The 21,415-nt window shown below is 36.6% G+C and overlaps 1 protein-coding gene and 1 long non-coding RNA gene across 10 annotated transcripts in view; one reads left to right on the forward strand and one right to left on the reverse strand.

Moving 5' to 3' along the window:
* LOC123786398 (uncharacterized) lies at window positions 1-14,839 on the reverse strand. The gene is made up of 4 exons (XR_006777957.2): window positions 14,735-14,839; window positions 13,992-14,113; window positions 4,853-4,918; window positions 1-213 (listed from the first exon to the last, which is right to left on the reverse strand). It is a non-coding gene; the product is annotated as an uncharacterized LOC123786398 (long non-coding RNA).
* Window positions 14,840-15,001: 162 nt separating this feature from the next.
* ECT2 (epithelial cell transforming 2) overlaps window positions 15,002-21,415 on the forward strand; it is a 70,690-nt gene continuing 64,276 nt past the window's right edge. For 3 of the 9 annotated variants that reach the window (XM_045788660.2, XM_087861401.1, XM_087861399.1), the window contains exons 1-4: window positions 15,002-15,137; window positions 18,468-18,619; window positions 19,957-20,036; window positions 20,154-20,246. In XM_045788660.2, coding sequence (XP_045644616.1) covers window positions 18,490-18,619; window positions 19,957-20,036; window positions 20,154-20,246 — 303 coding nt within the window. In that variant the 5' untranslated portion in view covers window positions 15,002-15,137; window positions 18,468-18,489. Of the gene's footprint in view, window positions 15,138-15,168; window positions 15,371-18,467; window positions 18,620-19,956; window positions 20,037-20,153; window positions 20,247-21,415 lie in introns of those variants that run through there. The other 6 variants (XM_087861400.1, XM_087861402.1, XM_087861404.1 and 3 more) reach the window with 4 other exon arrangements.

Here is a 21,415-nt window from a genome sequence, read left to right on the forward strand (position 1 = left end):
TCCAATAATAAATAAGAAATAATAATAATAAAGAACCTTAAAAATAAATAAATAGTATAGTTCTATACTAATGTTAATAGTAAATTAGCATTAAACAAAATATACGTAGGAGCAAGAGTTCCTTTTCATGAAAAGCTCCAGGAATTGAAGGTCCTATGAGCACTCTCCCATTTGCCTCAAGGAAGTCAGCCATTTTGTTTAGTTTCGGAAGTACTGGAGGGAAGGAGAGGGAGAAAACAGGGATCAGTTCTTTGAGGTGAAGATGTTTTCTGACTTCCAGTGCATTTTTCCTGAACATGGTGGAGGCAGTTCTAAGAGGGAGGAAGTTCTCAGACTCTCATGCAGCGCTCCTGGAGAAGCTGCTAAGTGGGCACAGTTTGGGGATGCGTGAGGACTGAACACCAAGTGTCATGACTGGGGAAATGAAAAATATTCTTGTTCAAGCATGGCATAAAAGGAGTAGAGGTGTCTGCTTACAAATGATTTATGCAGGCATTGATAATTAACATTTCAAAGCCGATCAAAATGGACCAAAGACTAGAAGCCTTTCTTCCTTTTTTTCCTAGATTGTATATGATGACCCAGATTATTTATGATCAAGAGAGGGGGTGGAGCCCCTCTGTCCTATGTTCATTCTCCCATAAAATCAGTTAAATAAGGTGGTTTAAATTTCCCATCAATCTTGATGAATAGCAAGTTTACGCAGATATATCTAATTTAGAACACTGAAGAAAATTATGGTTTTTGTACCCAGTACTGTGCAGATTCACATCCTTTATTAAAGTAGTGGGACCAGAGCTTCTTGGCTGGCTCAGTTGGAAGAGCATGCGACTCTTGATCTCAGGGTTGTGAGTTCCAGCCCCATGTTGGTTGCAGAGATTATTAACAAAAAAAGATAAGAAACTTAAAAAAAAAAGTAGTGGGGCCAGTATATTTTGATTCAGTCTAAGCTATTCAGGACCCATGGGAAAGAGACCACTGTGGGATCTCTGGTTCTGCAGAATGTGTCCACATTTGAGAGGAGATATAAAAAGGTAAACAAAGTGAAGCAGGTAGAGGTATAGCCCAGTAATGTGGTGTAAGCCAAGGACAGTGAACTACAACTGAGCTCTTCATTTGTATGGCTTAGAAAACAAAGCCTATGCTTAAATCCCCTTCTCTTGGTTCAAGAAGAGGAACTGTGCTATAATAACCATTTTTTTTTTTTCTGTCTTGAGGAATTCTAAGTCAAGTCAAGAAATCAAGCCAGAGCTTCCTCAAGACAGTACAATGTTGGTTTTACAAAAAAACTCCTTCCTTTTGATAATCTTGTGATAATCAAACACAGTTGATTTTTCTTTAGGGATCTAAGATAATAAGATGGTAAATATATTCATTATAATTCTAACAAGATAATGGAATAGACCTATAGACTAGAAACTCAAGCTGGTTTTGTTTTTGTTTTTGAGACTTGCACTATTACTTGTAAAGTTTATGAATAGATTATTTAATTTCTAATTTTAAAATTTCAGATAAATATATGAATTGTGGTTTCTACCACAAAGTATTTCAAAAGTTTCCAGGAAATGGGTCTTTCAACTTATGTTTCTTATTTTCATAGCATGGAAACATATTTGTTCTATCTGCTGTGGGGGAGAGTTGGTAAAAGACCTTGAATGTTCATGGGACAATGCTTGGACATATGCTATTGATAACTAACAGGGAGCCAAGGGTTTGATAAAGAAAATGGCATAATTAGGGCTACTTTGTTTCCCTAACTTATAAATTATAAAAGTAATCCACTTTGACAATTTTAAAAATCAAGCAAGGTAAAAGTGCTGTCTAGAGGTATCTACTATATGATAATTTATTGGCTTTTAATTTCATGTTGGTGTTCCCAAGAGCAGTAATTTAATACATATAAATTCTTTGGTCAGTCAGATTCATGTGAAAAGGAAAAGAAAACAAACAAAAATATTTTAATTAGGAAAATGAAAAAATATAATTTTAAAATATTGATAAATATCTCAACTCGATATGATACATACATAACAGCTCCATTTAATCTTCAAAAAGAGAAGCGGGCAAAATGTTAATGAAAAATTAAAGGAAATTATGCTTAATGAAGGAGAAAATAGCCTAGTATTTTAATCACCTCTATAAAATAGGTTCAACTGTGTGTGAAAGAGAAAGTAAGAATAATGAGAGATAAAGCATTAGGTTTTTTTTTTCACATCTGTGACTATATCAAGCATCACAACTTTCATGTTAGTGTGCATTAGGGAAACATTTTTCTATTTTATACATATTACCATGAAATTACTTCTTTACTATGGATGGTTAGGATGCTGTATGGCCTTGTGAACTCCAGCTGTACAAAAAGAAAGGTGGTAGGATGAAATAGGGATTGTTTAGATAGAGCTCACTAAACTCTGAGCTCTATGAGGGCAAAGTCTGCATCAGCTTGTTTCTCAGTTGTATCCCCAGTGCTTAGCACAGCACCTGGTGTATAATAAGCACCTCATAAATATTTGTGAGATAAATAATAATAGTAATAGCTAGCATTTATTGAGTGCTTTCAGTGCACTATTCTAAACACTAATATTATTTTATACAGTCGTCACAAAAACTCACAAACTACTTCATAGCGTATCAGTGCAGGAATTTACAGCTTATAGGATATGATTTCAAAGGCACTGGGAACTAAAAGAAGTTTATAGTTTGTTCATTACAGGGAGAAAGTTAAGAACTTTCGGAATCATACAATTGCCTGAATTTTAGGTTTCTTTTCATTTACCGTTGTCCAAAATATGGAACTTCTTTTCCTGTCTGTGCTCTCTGGTCCTTAGCATCTCACACAGTTTACTTGGTCCCATATGCTTGCTACAATTTCAATAGCTCAGTCATCATGGGTTTAAAACCTCTCTTTGGCTTTCAGCAAGCTGACTATGATATGCAAGACCTTCTTTGTATTTATCCTAAGTTGGGTTTGCTGATCTTTTGGAAGTAGAAACTTTTTCTTCTGGCAAAAGCTGTCTATGTCTCTTGTCAAATTTGAGAAATTTTTGGCCATTGTTTCTTAACAAAGGAACTCCAATTATATATGATGTTTTCCCACAGGTTCCTGAAGCTCTCATTTTTTTATCCAAAAGTTTTCTGTCTTGTTAATATTGAATAATTTCTATTAATCTCTTTCCTCTGACACCTACATTCTACTGTTTAGCCCACCCAGTTAATTTTGGATTTTAACCGTTAATTTCCCATTCCAGAAAATTTTGGAAATGGAAAACAGATTCTATTTTGTTCTTTTTAAAAGTATGTTTACTGAGGTATTACTTACATATAGTAAAATTCATGAGTTTTGACAAAGGTATACATTTGTGTAGCTATTACCACAATCAAGACATGAGTACTTCCACCATCCCAAAAAGTTCTCTTGTGCCATTCTGTAGTACGCCTATCTCCTCAACCTCAGCCTCTGTCAATCACCCACCTGTTTTTTGTCCTTATCTTTGTTTGTTTTAGAATGCCATATAAATGGAATCATACAACATTTAGCTTTTTGTCTCTCGTTTATTTCACTTAACATAATGCTTCTGAGAGTCATGCTTTTTGTTGCACGGAAATTACCGAGTAGTATTCCACGTTTGGGATGTACCACTATCCGTTTATGCATTCACTAATGATATACATTTAAATTTTTTCCAGTTTTTGGGGCGCCTGGGTGGCTCAGTGGGTTAGGCTTCTGCCTTCGGCTCAGGTCATGATCCCAGGGTCCTGGATTGAGTTTTGCATCAGGCTCCCTGCTCAGCAGGGTGTCTGCTTCTCCCTCTTCCTCTGCCCCTCCTCCTTGCTTGTGCTTGCTCTCAAATAAATAAATAAAATCTTTAAAAAATTTTTTTCCCAGTTTTTAGCAATCATGAATAAAATTTCCTCAAAGATTCTTTTTTTTTTTTTTAAATTTAAGATTTTATTTATTTATTTGACAGAGAGACAGCCAGTGAGAGAGGGAACACAAGCAGGGGGAGTGGGAGAGGAAGAAGCAGACTCCCAGCGGAGGAGCCTGATGTGGGGCTCGATCCCATAACGCCAGGATCACGCCCTGAGCAGAAGGCAGATGCTTAACAACTGCGCCACCTAGGTGCCCCTCAAAGATTCTTATATATAGGAATGGGATTGCTGGATCTTATGCAATTGCATGTTTAACTTAAAAAAAAAGATTTATTTATTTATTTTAGAAAAAGAGAGAGGGAGCCTGAGCAGGGGGAGGGGCACAGGGAGAGGGAGAGAGAAACTCAAGCAGACTCCCCACTGACCGTGGAGCCCAAAGCAGGGGCCAGACATGGGGCTGATCTCACCACTCACGAGACCACCACCTGAACCAAAATGAGTCAGCTGCTTAATCGGCTGAGCCACTCAGGTGCTCCTCTTCTCCTATTTCAATTCAGGTTGACTTTTATATGTTTTATATGTATGGGAGTTCATTGTGATGTTTCATTTGAAGAACTATTCCAAAAGCTTGAAAACTTAACTATAGAGAACAACTTGATGGTTACCACAGGAAAGAGGTGATGGGGATTACAGAGTTCATTCATCATGATGAACACCAGGTGATGTATGGAAGTGTTGAATCACTAAGCTGTACACCTGAAACTAGTATTACACTGTATGTTAACCAACTGGAATTTAAATGAAAACTTAAAAAAAAACGCATTGATAAATGACTAAATTGTCGCTATAGCATGTAGATAATATTTAGAAATTTTAAAATCTTTCCTCCTTTCTTCCTTTTCATTTTTCATTCCTCATTTCTTCTTTTGCTTATTCTTTATTTAAAAAAAAATTGAATACCTATTATGTGGCAGTTACTGACCTGGTTACTGGAAATATCTCAGGGAACAAAACAGGCAAAACTCTCTGCTTTCATGGAGCTCACATTCTAGTATGGAGAGACAGACAATAAACAGTGACATAAGTGCCAATAATAATGGCTATGAAATTAAAAAAGAGGAAGGCAAAGGGGACCAGAGGTGTTTGGGGAGGGGCTGCAGTTTTGGTTGGGGTAGCCACCTACGCTGATTGAGACAGTGCATTTGAGCAAGAATTGAAGGAGAAGAGGAAGAAAGTCATGCATTTAAGAGAGAAGAACATAAAAGCAGAGGAAACAGCCTGCGTTAGGAGCATACCTCCCATGTGTTCCTTACACGAAGAGCAGCAAAGAGGCCGGGGTGCCTAGAGGTAAGTAAAGCTGTGAAGGGGAGAGGAGCAGGTGATGATGTCAGTGAGGATTGTATTGGGGCCATAAACTCTATTGTGAGACCACTGGCTTTAGAATGGAAGAAATGGGAAGCCATTAAAGGCTTTTGAGCATAGTGACAAGATCTGATTTATGTTTTAACAGGAATGCTCCAGTGGCTTTACTGAGAATAGACAGTGGAGGTTTAAGGGTGAAACTGAGGAGATGAGCTAGTAGCTACTGCAATAATTCAGGTAAGGGAAGATGGTAGCCTACAAAAGGGTAATGGAGGGGCTAAGAACTGGTCCACTTCTGGATGTATTCTGAAGGAGGAACTGACAAGATTTGGATTTGTAAAAGCAATATATCTGGGCATCCTTGGTCGTAAGCAATAGAAATCATTTCTATCTTGAAGGAAAAAAAATTATTTTTTTGCAGAAACAGTGTAAGGATCAACTTTGGGAAATGGGCAAGAGCTAGAGAGGAGTAGTAGGTAGGGGAAACACTAGCAAAGATTACTGGACTCAAAGACTCTGGTCTGCACACTGCTGTTGCTATTGGAATGCATATGATCTTTACTCCTTTCCATATCTTTAGCACGTACTAAACATTCAAAGTCCTATGAAGAGAGCATCTGACTGGCAGAGCTTTAATCATGGGAAGAATGTGGCCCCATTCTATCTGTGGTAACAGAGAAGCACTACCTCTCACCAAAACCATATTCCATGACGGATTTCTCAAAAGGGAAATTGGACTATTATTAGGAAGAAGGGCTAAATGCTGAACAGCCAGGAAAACAATTGCCCACTAAAACATGATGAAAAAACATTTGAAAATTACCAAAAAAAAAAAAAAAAAAAAAGGAGAGGGAGATATAACCCCAAATGTTATTGGCCAGATACGAACACTAAGAACATTTTTTTGTATTTCTTCATAGTTAATTTTTTTCTATACATCGGATTTATATGTAGTTGCATTGTGCATTTAAACATCATTTAAAATCTCACGTTTTAAATAATTTTCCAAATGAATTTCTGTTATTTTTTACATGTAATTTTTAAAAAGATTTTATTTATTTATTTATTTATTTATTTATTTATTTATTTGAGAGAGAGAGAGCATGAGAGAGGCGAGAGTCAGAGGGAGAAGCAGACTCCCTGATAAGCAGGGAGCCTGACTCAGGACTTGATCCAGGGACTGCGGGATCATGACTTGAGCAGAAGGCAGAGGCTTAACTAACTGAGGCATCCAGGTGCCCCTCTTACATGTAATATTTCCTTCATTATCAAACCCACAGTTAAACTGCTCATTGCAAATGGGCATACAATTGAGGCCAAATAGTCACCATTTTTGGATGACCTGGCTTCCATTTTTATTTCACCTGCATCAACAAGTCCATTTTTGCCATTCATTTGAATAGCAGCAACAAAAATACTGCTAAGTACAAAGTATTCAAATTGTTGTCATAGCAAATACTATTCTACAAAGATGAAGTCGCTGTCAAAACTAAACTGGCAGACAGTATTACTTTAGAATACCTCAGCTATTCAAATATCAGATAGATGAGGTAGCAATAAGAAAGCAGACAAACAAAATGTTGCATTGAGACAGAAGAACACATGCAAAGTGTTCTCCTAGAAAGAAGAGAGGTGAGAAGAAAACAAGAGAGCTTTGGAGAACAGAACGTCCCATCAACTGGACTGGTATATCAAGTGAACTACAGAGCAGTGATTCATGAACAAGGAGAAAAGAAGAATCCAGATAAGAAATAAATTAGTGTTTTATCCTGGGAGCATAGGGGAGTCATGGAAATATTTTTAGAGGAAGAGTTATGTAATCATACTTGGATATTAGAAAGGTTCCTCTTGTTGCAAGGATGGTGGAAAATAAATTGAATTGCAGATAGGCCGGAAGCTGGGAGACCCATTAAGAAACTGTGGCAGGAACCCAGGTAAGCAATAAAGGCAGCCTGGACTAAGGAAGTGGTTGCATTAATATAGAGAAGTGGGTGGATTCCAGAGATTGTGGGGAAGTTCTATCTACAGGATCTAGTGACAGGCTTAAAGTGGGGAGGACAAAGATAGTCAGTCATAAATGGCACCCTGGTCCTGATTGGGACATCCTGGTGAAAGGAGGTGCCATTCACTGAGAACGGAGATATTAAAGAAGCGCAGATAAGTCAAAGCTGATTATTGGTTTCCAATGAGGTAAAGAGGGACATTATTTTTAACTCACTTTCTATGCATATGGATTTTAGAAAACTATATTGAGAGGGCTGTTTTAAGAACCAAAATGAGAATACATTTTTAAAAAACACACACATAACACAATGCTTATTGGCATACAAAAATGTTTATTAATTTTTTGGTGTTACTACTTTGATATTTGTAAAAAATGTACTTTGGCCAAAAGTTCATTTTGCAGTGCTTACCATTTTTTAAGATTTCAGAAGTATTTCTAACACTTCCAACCAAATTGAGTTTAAATATCTACCCCCCTTCCCCCCACACCAAAAATGTGTTTTTCACTCCTAAATTTTTTTAAAATATAAGAATTTTTATCAAGGACCTCTAAAAGGAAAAGCACAAGGCATCTATTTTGTTCCAGATATGTGAGGTTCTGAGGAATCAGATTACAAAATGATCCTGCCATTAAGGAGCTCAAAGAAAAAAAACAAACAGATAAAAAAATAAGTGTGATGATAGTCATGTGTACTGGTTGGTATGAGGACACAGAGATGGGCCACATTGCCCTGCCTGAGAAGGGGACAGGAAGCACTGACAGGACATCCCAAGGAAGGTAGCACTTACCTAAGTTGAGTCATCATGAAGGGCAAGTAGGAGTTTGCCAGATGAGGAGGGAAAAAGATACGCAGATCAAACAGAAAATCATTGCAAACTGAGACAAAATGAAATAACTTTTATTTTAATGGAGGTGAAGAATGGTAAGAGGGAAAGAAAAATAAGAAATATTACTAAATATCATTAGCACAATAACTAGAAATTAAAAATCAGTTCATGTGATAATTAATAAAGAAAGTAATTCATACTATATAAAGATAATATGAATAAAAATGGGATAGGCTGGTGATGGGTATTAAGGAGGGCACGTATTGCATGTTGCACTCGGTGTTATATGCAAGTAATGAATCATGGAATTTACATCAAAAACTAGAGATGTACTGTATGGTGACTAACATAATAGAATAAAAAATATTATTAAAAAAATTAAAAAATAAAGGAAATCAAAATGTACCAAGTAAGAAAAAAATTATAAGACTGCTTTTGAAAAGAAAAAAATGACAACACACTGAACAAGTGAGAACAGAGAACTAAGGAAATACCTCAGCAATAATATATAAATCAAAATAAACAGAAATATATATATATATAGAGAGAGAGAATATAGAAATATATATGTATAAATATATACTAACATACATCTATATACTTAATCTATCATTTTATCAGCTTTTATTCTGTCTTAGATTTTATTCATCTCTCAATCCTTAACAAAGGATTTTTATGTGTAATCTCACTTATCATATTCCTTATTTTATTTGGGTTAGTATAGGCTACAAATGAACGTCAAAAGCTCCCTAATTTTTAAGAGTTTATTCTCTATTTGTAAATCCAGTGTGTGGAATAAATCTACTACTGGTCCTGCAGAAATTATGTTTTAATGTTCCAAAATCTTGATAATACACTTAATTAAAAATCAAAGAAATCCACTAGCTGTGTTTATTCTCCCACCAACCCACTCTCATTAATCTCCTACAAGAAGATGTGGTGTGTGTGTATATGTATGTGAGTATATATATATATATATGTATATATGTGTATATATATACATACATAAAATATATATACATAAGATATATAAGGGAATATTATATGTACATATATTATATATATATAAGATATATATAAGGGAATATTATTCGGTATAAAAAAGAATGAAAGCTTGCCATTTGCAATGACGTGGCTAGAGCTAGAGGGTATACTGCTAAGCAAAATGAGTCAGAGAAAGATAAATACCATATGATTTCACTCATACGTGGAACTTGAGAAACAAAACAAATGAGCAAAGGAAAAAGAGAGACAAACCAAGAAACAGACTTGAAACAGACTCCTAACTATAGAGAACAAACTGATTTTACCAGAGGGAAGGTGGGTGGGGGATGAGTTAAATAGATGATGGGGATTAAGGAGTGTATTTGTGGTGATGAGCATTGGGTGATGTATGGAATTGCTGAATCACTATATTGTATACCTGAAACTAATATAACACTGTATGTTAGCTCTACTGGAATTTAAGTTAAATTTAAATAAATAAATATTTAAATTAAAAAAAAAAAAAAGAATACCTCAGCTATTTACAAGTTAGTTGATAGTGTGGAAGAGGTAATTTATGAGTGTCAGTGTATAATGTATAAAAGTGTAGGTTGTAGGAAAACTGAATTTTTGATATGGATAATTGCCTATGTTCATAAACTATTAAGTCTTACCTGAAGCAGTTCAGTACCATTAGCATTAACTCTCTTCTACTCTTAGCTGGACTGGCTGTGGTACAAAAATCATTCAATTCTTGGGTAATGTACTTGAATGTAAGAAATGCAAATTATTTTATCCTTGATATAAATTTATTAATTTTGGAAAAATACCACTGAATTTTTCCTGAAAAACTGTCATAAATAATGGGTTAGATAAAGTTAAAATAAAAGAAATTTTTTTAGTGTCTTTGGAAAAAGCATCACTGATATTATAATAAAAATAAGTTCATTCATTCGTTGAGTTACTTGTTATTTCAACAAATACTTAATTGAATGCCTTCTGTGTGCTAGGTACTGTGGTTAAATTGGTTTTGATAGCGTAGGTGGTTAGGAAAGACCTTCCCAAGAGTGGTAAAGTGAGCAAATGCTAAAGGATGAATGGAAGTTGCCTACTCTAGGTTAAAGGAATGAGGATCAGAGGGATTGGTAGAGAGAAGTGCAGGTGCAAAAAACCTTGAGAAGGAAAGCAGGTATAGAACTCAAAGAAAGTGAACATGGTATAAGATGAAGCTGGAAATATAGGTAGAGGTCAGACCATGCAGGCTTAGTAGGATTGTAGTGTTTTAAAGAGATGGTGCTACAATGAGTTTGTGTTTGTATAATGTCACTCTGAATGCAGGTGGGAGAATGGATTAGAAAGCAATGTGTATGCTTAGGTATCAATTACAATGTATTCATGAAGCACTTACTGTATGCCGGGAACTGTTACTAGGTGCTGAAGATACATAGGTGAACAAGACCAATAAGGCTCTTATGTAATTGAAAGTATCTCAAGGCTTTCAAAGGTAAAAAGAAAAAAAAAATATATATATGCTATATATATACTTATATATATAAGCATTATGAATAAAGATATAGATACTTTTATAAGTATGATGTAAAATATAAATATTAATATTTTAATATTAATATCAATATTTAAATAAAGACAGAATAGCTTAATGAAAATAAAACATTCGATCTTGATTTTGCCACTAACTAGTTATCTGACCTTGGCAAAGAAATATAACCTCTGTGGTGCTGGCCTTGGTAAAATTCTTCTTCTTTTTTTTTTTTTTAAGATTTTATTTATTTATTCGACAGAGATAGAGCCAGCCAGCGAGAAAGGAAACACAAGCAGGGGGAGTGGGAGAGGAAGAAGCAGGCTCACAGTGGAGGAGCCTGATGTGGGGCTCGATCCCATAACGCCGGGATCACGCCCTGAGCCAAAGGCAGACGCCCTACCGCTGTGCCACCCAGGCATCCCTGGTAAAATTATTCTGTACGATAAAGAATGAGATAACGAGCTGAGATGTTTTTTCCACATCTAAAAATTTTTTTATCAAATTACACAACTTGAAATAATGGCCTCATCATATTTGGAAACCTCTTGCTCCATCAAGCAAATCTAATTCTCTTTGTCCAAATGAAACTTTAAGTGCTAAATCTGTATAGTCTGGGAAATCTATGATAAGTGATTTATAGCCTAATGATTCATATGAATAAAGCTACAATTCATATCCTAATTACTGGTTATTGAGGTATCTAAAATGGCTCCTTCTGGCTTCCAGTGATTGTAATTTCTAAAGCTTGCTTTACAGGCAGAGATGACAGCTCAAAAGATGCTGCATTATAACCTACTTGGAAATATGACATTTCCATTGGAAAATGTTATTGATTCCAAGAAAGGACAGAATTCCAAGGCTACTCATTAAAATTTTTGAAATAAATATCTTAAGTGATAAGTTCTTACAGGGACTGAATCTTTGTATCTTGTGTGGCATTATATATATAGGTATATATTTCAAAAATGTTTTGAGGAGGTAAGGATGGTGCTAGAAGGAGAAAAACAATTACAAGAAATCTGTGACATCACAATGTTAATATTTAATTATAGTAAAATATTCAATCCTATGATGAAGTATTTAAATCTACTATAAAATATAATTATTGGTTGATAACATTTCACATTTTAAAACTTTTCTTGTCACTCCACATGAAAGCATTTTATTTTTAAAATTTTTTTCAGGATTTTATTTATTTATTTGAGATAGAGAGCAAGCAAGTAAGCATGAGTGGGGCAGGGGCAAGGAGGGGGGAAGGCAGAGGGAGAGGGAGAAGCAGACTCCCTGCTGAGCAGGGAGCTTGAGGAGCCCAATGATGTAGGGCCAATCCTAGGACCCTGAGATCATGACTGGAACCCAAGGCAGATGCTTAACCAACTGAGCCACCCAGATGCCCCAACATTTCACATTTTTAAAATAAAATCTAGAAATTGTAATATATTTCATTACAGCTTTAGGTAATAAAATCAAAAGTCCACTACAACAGATATTGCCCATTTATTGCAACAGATTTAATAATTTTTCAGATATACTAGTTCTTATTAGGTTGAGTATGAGGTGGGGAAAGATATCCCATAACTCAAAATTAATTTTCCTAACTCCCCATTCTCTGCTGCTCTGAAGAAGCGGAAAGAAGATGGAGATGAAGGGTGAGGGGATGGAGGAAAAAGAGGAAATATGAATAAGAGGGAATGAACTAGAAGAGGAACAAGACTGTAGGGGTCAAGAAAGAGAGTCCAGAATGTCACCCAATTTGGAGATGGAGGTGGGAAAGCTGATCATCCAAAGGAAGAATCTCAGTAGTTCTATCTTTCACATTTCATTTTCTCCATATCTAAAATTTTTATCCCCCATCTATAGAAATTGTTTTATTGCTTGGGGGAAAATACGTCATATACTACTAAGTACTAAAATTCAGTTATATTTCTTTAGTATTTTGTATTGAAACCTGTTTATTTGGTATCCTAGGAGTTGCGGATGACACATAAGAATTATTTAATGGTTTATTCTTTCAAGTTACTCCTTATTTTGATTTATCTGTCTGCCCCATACAAACAGAGGTTGACACATAAATTTAATAACTGTATTTCCAGTGAAGGGGCCTGGAGAAAGAGGCTAACATTTAACGTAAAGAATCTTAGCTAGGACCTGCCTTGGAAGGGGACAAAAGCCTGGCCAAGGGCAGCAGCAAGAGAGCCATGTCTTGAGACAAGTGGAGACAACTTGAACATAGCAGGATTTCCTTAAAGGAGAAAAGGAAGAATAGATTTGGTATAGAAGTATATTAGAGGTATATTAGAAGTATATAGAGGTATATTCCCCTTCCGGTAGGGAAAGAAAGCAATGGAGGTCTTGGCTGTATCAAGCTTGGAGCTTGGTTGGAGAGGAGGGTAGTTTGTGGCTGGGGTAGGGTGGGGCAAAGGGAGGCATAAGTGCCACTGCTTCTGGGGTCAGGGGTGAGAAGGCAGGTAGAGAACCATCAGTCCCATCAGGCAATTATACAGGGCCCCTTAGTTGAGATAACAGTGGTAGTAAAAGTAGTAGTAATATTAACAGCTAACATTCTCTTGCATGTTTACCATATGCCAGAATATGTCTCTCTCTCTCTATATGTATATATATATGTCTATATGTGTATATATATATATTTATTTTATTTTATTTTTTATTTTTCATTTTTTTAAAGTAGGCTCCATGCCCAATGTGGGGCTTTAACTCACAACCCTAAGATTTACGGACTGAGCCTGCCAGGCACCCATCTTTTTTTTTTTTTTTTTCAGGCACCCATCTTAATTAATCCTCATAACAAAACTATGAAGTACTATTAGACCATTTTATACAATGGCAAACTGAGGCATAGAGATGTTAAGTAACTTGCTTGAGGTTACATGGATAGGAAATGTAAAAGGAGGTTGTTATATGGTTATGAAATGGAAGAAGATTGTATTGTCTGTTTATTTGTTAGTCAAATTGCCATACATCCCTTAAAAGAAATCAAGTATAGCTTTTTCTACGCTAGCATACATTTTGTGCGGTGATACTGCATGGTCGTTAGATTTGGGTGCAAAGCCAGTTTAACGGAGCAGTGCACAGAGGAAATAGGCTGCTCTCTTCACTAGCTTAACATGTTTCACTGATGAGAATTTTTGGAATGCTGGGCACACCCTGGTTTCAGTATGCAAGCACATTCCAAAGTGAAATTTCAATGACTATTTTTCTTTTCTTTTGCCTTAACAATTATCACAGCATTATAATGAAGGGTGACTGCAAATATTCTTCAGTTATAAACAGGGAAACCAATAATTACCAGACTGTGTCACTCATTTTTTGGATTACATTACACACTTTTCAGTCATTCTAAAGTGGCCTGACAAAATTAGGAAACCTTGTAAATTCTCACCTGTTTGACATGGTCGGAAGTGTTCTATTCCAAAGTACAAGTTTTCCTTCTCTTACTGGGATTTAAGATTTGGACAACGGATTTCCCTTTCTTCTCAGAGATTAGGTGGGAACTTGCAAAACCTATGGGGGCGGGGAAGTATTTTTAAGAGATAATGTTATAGAGTATTATATTTAGAAATTGAAGAAAATAAAAGATTGTTTTCACAATAGCTATAGTAATTACAGGACAAACGATAAATTCTTGGCTAGACTTTACAGGAAAGAAAAGATCTCACGGTGGCCGGAGGAGGAAGCAGGAAGCAATTAACTTTGGCTCCAGGATATTCTAGAATCTCCTGACATATTTTTACATTTGTTCAAATATAAACATATTTTTAAAAAGTCCGAGAAACACTAAAAATTTATTCTAATCACCGGTGAAATTCCCCAGATCAGAGCAGCACTTACACATATTAGAATTCAAATAAGCGGCTGCTAATTTGAAGTCCACCTGGAGAGCCCCGGAGTTTCCCTGTCCGTGGCCCTGCCACACCAGCACAACCACCAAGTCAAAACCTCTGAAGCCAACTTTAAGTAACATTCCTAAAGCAGAAAGCACGCAGACAGGAAAATCTTTCAGCTCCGGGCAAACAGTGAAGAAAAATTCAATCGTGGGGGCACTGATTTAATTAAAGGATTTAGTGACTCTTAAAAAAAAAAAAAAGCTGGCGGGGCGGAGGAATCCACTCAAACTTGACTCACGAAATGGGAAGTTCCTTGAGTAAACAAGCGGTAGCCACAGACACACCTGCCACTCCCTGAGAAGCCTGGAGGCTACCACTGCCACCTCCGGGTCACATCCGGGCACTTCTCTACAAACTCTTGCAGTTCCGACGTGCGAGCCGTTAGGTTTATTTGAAACACACGTAGAACCAATCAATCGGCGTCGGCGGGGAGGTGGGCGGAAAGCAGGGACCAATCACCGCCCCTCTGGAGACCGCAGCCTATGGGAAGGAGGTTGACATCACGCGCCAATCGGCATGGCTTTTAGAGAAAGAGGCTCACTTTTTGAATTGGTTGTGGCTGACACCCGCGAGGAATGGCGGTACGAGTAAGGGGAATCAGTGCTTGAACAGGTGGACTTCCGAGGCGTTTTTTGAGAGTGGTGAGGACTTTGTGGATGTGGGTAGGGGAGGTGGGAGTGGGCCAGCTTCCCCGGAGCAGTGGGCCCCTTCTGTTGTCCGACTGCCCCGCCCCGATGGCCGCGAATTCCGGAGCACCCCTGCTCAGGCTTCCTGGCTCTGGGAACTCCCCCACTGCACTCCCAACAGCTGGGCAGTGACGCGTAGTGGGATCCCGAAGTCCTCCAGGTTATTGGGCATCTTCATCCCTCACCTGGTGAGATATTTCTTCCGGAAGAATGTTTGGGTAAAGGGAGGGAGTTGGGAAGAGTGGTCTCGACAAGCCGCCTTGTCCCTGCGGTTCTGGCGGCCCACAGCTGCTGTCTTTGGGGGCTTATCTCAGAGTGCTTAGTGGTTTCGCTCTGGGATTTTTCTTGGTGTCTTCTCTGTACGAAGTTTACTTTTTAGTTTTTAAAAACGCCAGCCCATTCCGGCCTCCGCCTAACCACCGCCCCCACCCCCCCGCGTGCGCCTTCCTCCCGGGTACAGATTTGTTTGGCTTAGTGGTTAAAAGTGCAGCCTCTGGGATCAGCCCGGGTTTGAAAAGGTTTTACTGACTTGGGTGCTTACTTGACCTCTCTTTTCTAGGCTTCTTTATGAGATAGAGACAATAATAGTACCTGCCTCTTAGGATGGTTTCAAAGATTAAATAAATAAAAGTAAAAGACTTAGAACAATGTCTGCCACATATTAAGCGTTAAATAAATATTAACCATAATGTTTATAATGTTAACACTAATGTTATTATTGTCAGTAACACTACCATCATATCCAGTATTTAATTTAGCTCCTCTGAAAGATGATTGCCTAAAAAAATAAGTAAAAGGAAACCTAAAGTATTTGTGCAAGTGACAGATTTTCTCTTTGAGATGAAAAGAGGCATGTGTTAGTCCAAAGTTGCTTGAGTTTGTCCTTGGATGAGAAATAATCTGTATAGGTTTATGAACACTGATCCTGTTGTTACAAGCTTACAGAATACATGAATGTGAAAAAGTGATTAGTGTATTTCTGTTAGTAATCAGAGTGTTGGATGTTGTCATCAATTTTCCGTGCAACTCTTTTTTCCTAAAATTTGAAGCTATATCAGCAATAAACTGATCAGATACAGTATTATCAGAGACCATTTTAATTTTTAATTACCTATTTTGTTGGCCTTTAAACAGACATAGGAGAAAAATTTAAACTCATAAGATGTTTTTGATTATTAAAATCTCCCTCCTTCATTCCTTAAAGTATGTTAGTTCATCTCTTGCCTTTTTTAAAGGTTCTTTTAAGGGAACTTTGAATGATAGCCTTTGTAGAGCCTTTTCTTTTTCACTAGAAACCATCGAGTGTAGGAGACTTAACAACAACAACAACAAAAAATAAGGGCTGGATAGAATTTGTCATTGATTCTAAATAGAGACTTATTAACAACTGTTGGGGATGCCTGCGTGGCTCAGTCGGTTGGGCATCTGCCTTTCACTCAGGTTATGATCCCAGGGTCTTGGGAAGGATTCCCTCATCTGGCTCCTTGTTTTGCCGGGAGCCTGCTTCTCCCTCTGTCTGCAGCTCCCCCTGCTTGTACTCTCTCTCTGTGTGTCTTTCTGACAGAAAACAACTGTTGGGGCATTCCTTTGGAGAGCCTTAGAATAATGATTGATATGGATGTATGGTAAGACAATAAAAAATGTCCACATTATGAATATTATGAAAGTTAATAATTGTCACTCATTTTAAGATGTCATCTATTCAGTTTTCATCACAACTGGATTTGAGTTGTGCTATTATCTTTTTCTTGGATGTGGAAACTGAGTGCAGAGTTGAGACAGGAGGCTGGGTCGCCTGGCTTTGAAGTATGCGCCGAACAATTACGCTTAGGTCTTTGGATATTATTATCAGTGTGTTCATCTTCGCACTACTTAGTATCACCATCTAGAAATGATTCTGATGATACCTTAACTGTATGCTGTTTCTCCACAACATATAGTTTATTTAAACTATTACCTTGATAAAAAGCTGGTGGAAGATATTTGTATATTTTATTAATCTAAAAAAGAGGGTACAGTAAATCAGACATGTACCAGATAAAGATAGGGCCTTCTCCAATATTCTGGAAATTAACCTCAAGATAATAACTTACATTATAACCTCGATTTGAATTGATGAAAATTCATTTAACTTTCTCTTTATTCCCTGTTTGCCTAACTTTTCAACTCTTAAGTCCTGGAAGTCATTAAAAAAAAAAAAAGGTTTCCTTTAATGTCCGGAATCATATTGGCACTAACCCATGTGTAATTGTCTTGTTAAATCTTTTAAAGGAGAGGTGAAAGTAAAGTAATAAGAAAATACAGATAAGAGAGCAGTCTACTTACATATGAGATATATAGAGACATCCACAGAGAAAGAGTCAAGAGCAGTGAGATGGGAGTTGAAAGATGTGGTAGGTGGAGAATTGAGTACTATTAAATGTAAGTAGGTGTGTGGAGTATATCGTGATCTGTGTTCGAAAAATGCTGAGAAATGTGGCTAGAACATACAGTATATGTGGACTGAGGGAATTAAACAGGAGATGAGATTGAAGAATTAGGCTAGAACCAAACTGTAAACCTGATGGTGAATTTGGACTTGACCCTCTAGGGAAGAGTGCTCATAGAAGTTCTTAAGCAGGGAAGTGATATGGTTACATTTGTTTTTAGGGCCGTAACCCAGGAAACCATATGGAGAGTGACCTGAAGAAACTGATGATAAAGTTATTTGGAGCTCTTGTATTTGACTAAGTGGCCATTGTGGCATTGAGCATAGAGAAGTGGGGCCAGGTCTCAGCTGCTTTGGCAATAAATTAATAATCAGAGACAATCCTATGAGGTCCCAGAGTACTCGAGATAGGATTGATAGGAATTTGGGGGAAGGCAAATAAAGCAGAGGAAATAGTAAGGGTAGATCTAGTTTTTGACAGGGATTATTTGAGGGATGATGGTAGTATTGTAAGTGAAGATAGGGAGAACAATGTGTTGGTTGAGGGCAAAGGGGTAGAGGACAAGGCAGATAGAGTATTTATGACTACCTTCTGAATTTTCATTATATGTCAGGTAATGTTCTGAGTACTTTTCATACATTGTTATTTTTACTATATTCCTATGAGTTAAGTAATAGTATCTTTATTTTACAGAAGGGGAAACAGGCTCAGAGAAGTTGAATGACATTTCTTTGGTTCAGTATTAAGAAAAATGAGTAATGATACTTTTTATAAATTCTAGATATAAAAGTAGATCCTCTAATGCATGTTTTTGCCCAATGCTCATGTATTTTTATTCAAACTTTATTTTTTTCAGCCAACGTAGAAGATTACTAAGAATGGCTGACAATAGTGTATTAACATCTACTACTGGGAGGACAAGCTTGGCAGACTCCTCTATTTTTGATTCTAAAGTTACCGAAATTTCTAAGGAAAATGTATTTATTGGATCTGCTTCGTATGTTGAAGGTAAACCTGTTAATCAGCTTTAAAACACCACATCACTATTTTAATCCTAAACTGACTAGGAATTTAGGAAATTTAACTGTAATGCCGTTAAGCTAGAGTACAGTTATTCAGTAAATACTTTTTGACAGAATCTCTTTATACTTCATAGATTTTTTTAAGTTTTTATTTCAAGTCCAGTTAGGTAACATACAGTGTTGTATTAGTTTCAGGTGTACAATATAGTAATTCAACACTTATATACATCACCCTGTGCTCATCACCTATTTAATCACCCCTGCCCCGCAAGGGTAACCATCAGTTTGTTCTCTATAATTAAGAGTCTGTTTCTTGCTTTGTCTCTCTCTTTTTTTTCATTTTGCTTGTTTTGTTTCTTAAATTTCACATGAGTGAAATTATATGGTATTTGTCTTTCTTTGACTGACTTAGTTCTCTTAGCATTATACCCTCTAACACCATCCATGTTGTTGCAAATGGCAAGATTTCATTCTTTTTATGGCTGAGTAATATTTCACTATATATATACCATATCTTCTTTATCCATTCACCAATTGATGATGGATACTTGGCTTCCATAATTTGGCTATTGTAGATAATGCTGCTATAAACATAGGGGTGTGTGTATCCCTTGAATTAGTGTTCTTATATTCTTTGGGTAAATACCCAGGAGTGCAATTGCTGGATCATAAGGTAGCTCTATTTTTAACTTTTTAAGGAACCTCCATACTGTTTTCCACAGTGGCTGTACAGTTTCCACAGTTTGCATTCCCACCAACAGTGCCTGAGGGTTCCTTTTCTCTACATCCTCACCAACACCTGTTGTTTCTTGTGTTGTTGATTTTAGCCATTTATACTGTACAGATTTTTGATTATTGTTTGGATTAATGCTTCCCAGCTTTGAAGGAGAAAGCACCTTATTGTTTAATATTGCTTTTTCTGTATGTGAGGGCAATCTAGATGCAACACTGTTAGAATTTATCCATTTATGACTGGTTAGGTGAAAAGCCACTTCTTCCCTTAACCACTTTATAAATGGATCTGTCCTGAAGTTGCATGCACTGTTGCCGAGGATGGCTGTGCAAGAGAGTGAATGCTTTTTTTGGTTAGGAGGAGTGCTAATGTTTGTATGCTCTGTGGCAATTTGTTTTTTCTTTCTCTAAAGTGATAGATGTCCACATTTTAAAAAATAAACTGAAAATTAAGTCATTTTAATTTTAGAGAATGTTATGATACCTCAAAGATGGAAAAACATGCCAGATATAGCTAAAAGAGGGATTAGGAACTGTTGATTTTGATATTAGTACCTGATAAACATATTTAAACATTTTTAATTTTGATAGAAGAAATGCCTCAAATTGAAACGAGAATGATACTGGTTCAGGAAGCTGGAAAACAAGAAGAACTTATAAAAGCTTTAAAGGTATGGAATTTTAGCTTTTTTTTTTTTTTTTTTTTTAAGAAAGACTATTTTTCTTCCATCAGTGTTTAAATAATTTTATAGTTTTCTTAATCTTATACTTAAGTCTCTTTTCCACAGACTATTAAAATAATGGAAGTCCCTGTTATAAAGATAAGAGAAACTTGTCCTGGAAAATCGGATGAAAAATTAATAAAAAGTGTTGTTAATATGGTAGGTCAAGCATTTCATTGCATGTGGCATGCTGCACTACTCTTGATTGTATCCTTAAATTCCACTGAATGGTGATTGGACCTAAATTAGGCACAAGGTATATTTTGTGCACTCTGAAGCTAGATGAATAGAATCTTTTATATTTATTTTTAAAATTTGGGTGTTTTTGAAACCCAAACTATGGTATATATTGTAAGTAATGAACTTTTTACATTGTAATTTGGCATTGTTAAATTTAAACAGCACACATATATTCACAAAGATCTGATGTTTTTCTTTAACCTCTAGCTTCTTTTTTTCCCATTAATTTTATGATTATTCCAATTCTTGCTTTATTTCCAAAATTATAAATCATGGGTGCCTGGGTGGCTCAGTTGGTTAAGTGTCTGACTCTTGGTTTCGCCTTGGGTCATATTCTCAGGGTGGTGGGATTCAGCCCTGGTTGGAGCTCCACACTTACTGTCGAGTCTGCTTAAGACTCCCTCCTCCTCTCTCCCCCCACCCCTGCTCACTTGCGTGCACACTCTCTCTCAAAATAAATAAAATCTTTAAAAAATATAAATCACAATAATTTGACAGTCATCAGGGAATTTGTCTCAGCATATGAAATATATCTGATTCTATATACCAGCTGTATTAGTTTCTCAGGGCTGCCATAACATAACGAGACTGGGTGGCTTAAACAACAGAAATGTGTTTTCTCAAGGTTCTGGAGACTAGAAGTCCCAAGATCAAGGTGTTGGCACGTTTGGTTTCTCTTCAGGTCTCTCTCCCTGGCTTGCAGATGGCCACCAGTTGTGTCTTCACATGGCCCTTCTGGGCATGCACATCCCTGATAACTCTGTGTCTAAATTTCCTCTTCCCATAAGTACACCAATTAGATTGGATTAGGGCCCACCTATGTGACCTCATTTAACCTTAATTACCCCTTAAAAGGCCCTGTCTTCAAATACAGTCTCGTTTTGAGGTTACAGGGGTTAGGGCTTCAATGTGAATTTCGAGAATACACAATTCAGCCCATCACATCAGCCTAGCAAATAAAGCCCAAACTATTTACTCACCTATTTGGAATTTTCTTTTAAATGATTCTGTTCTTTTGGCATAGGAGTCATACAGCTACTTAAATATCTTCATTCTTTTTCACAGATGTACATGATGAAGTGTTAAAC

The sequence above is a fragment of the Ursus americanus genome, chromosome 4 (assembly GCF_024610735.1).
Source record: "Ursus americanus isolate L20-20 chromosome 4, mUrsAme1.1.p, whole genome shotgun sequence".
NCBI lineage: Eukaryota > Metazoa > Chordata > Mammalia > Carnivora > Ursidae > Ursus > Ursus americanus.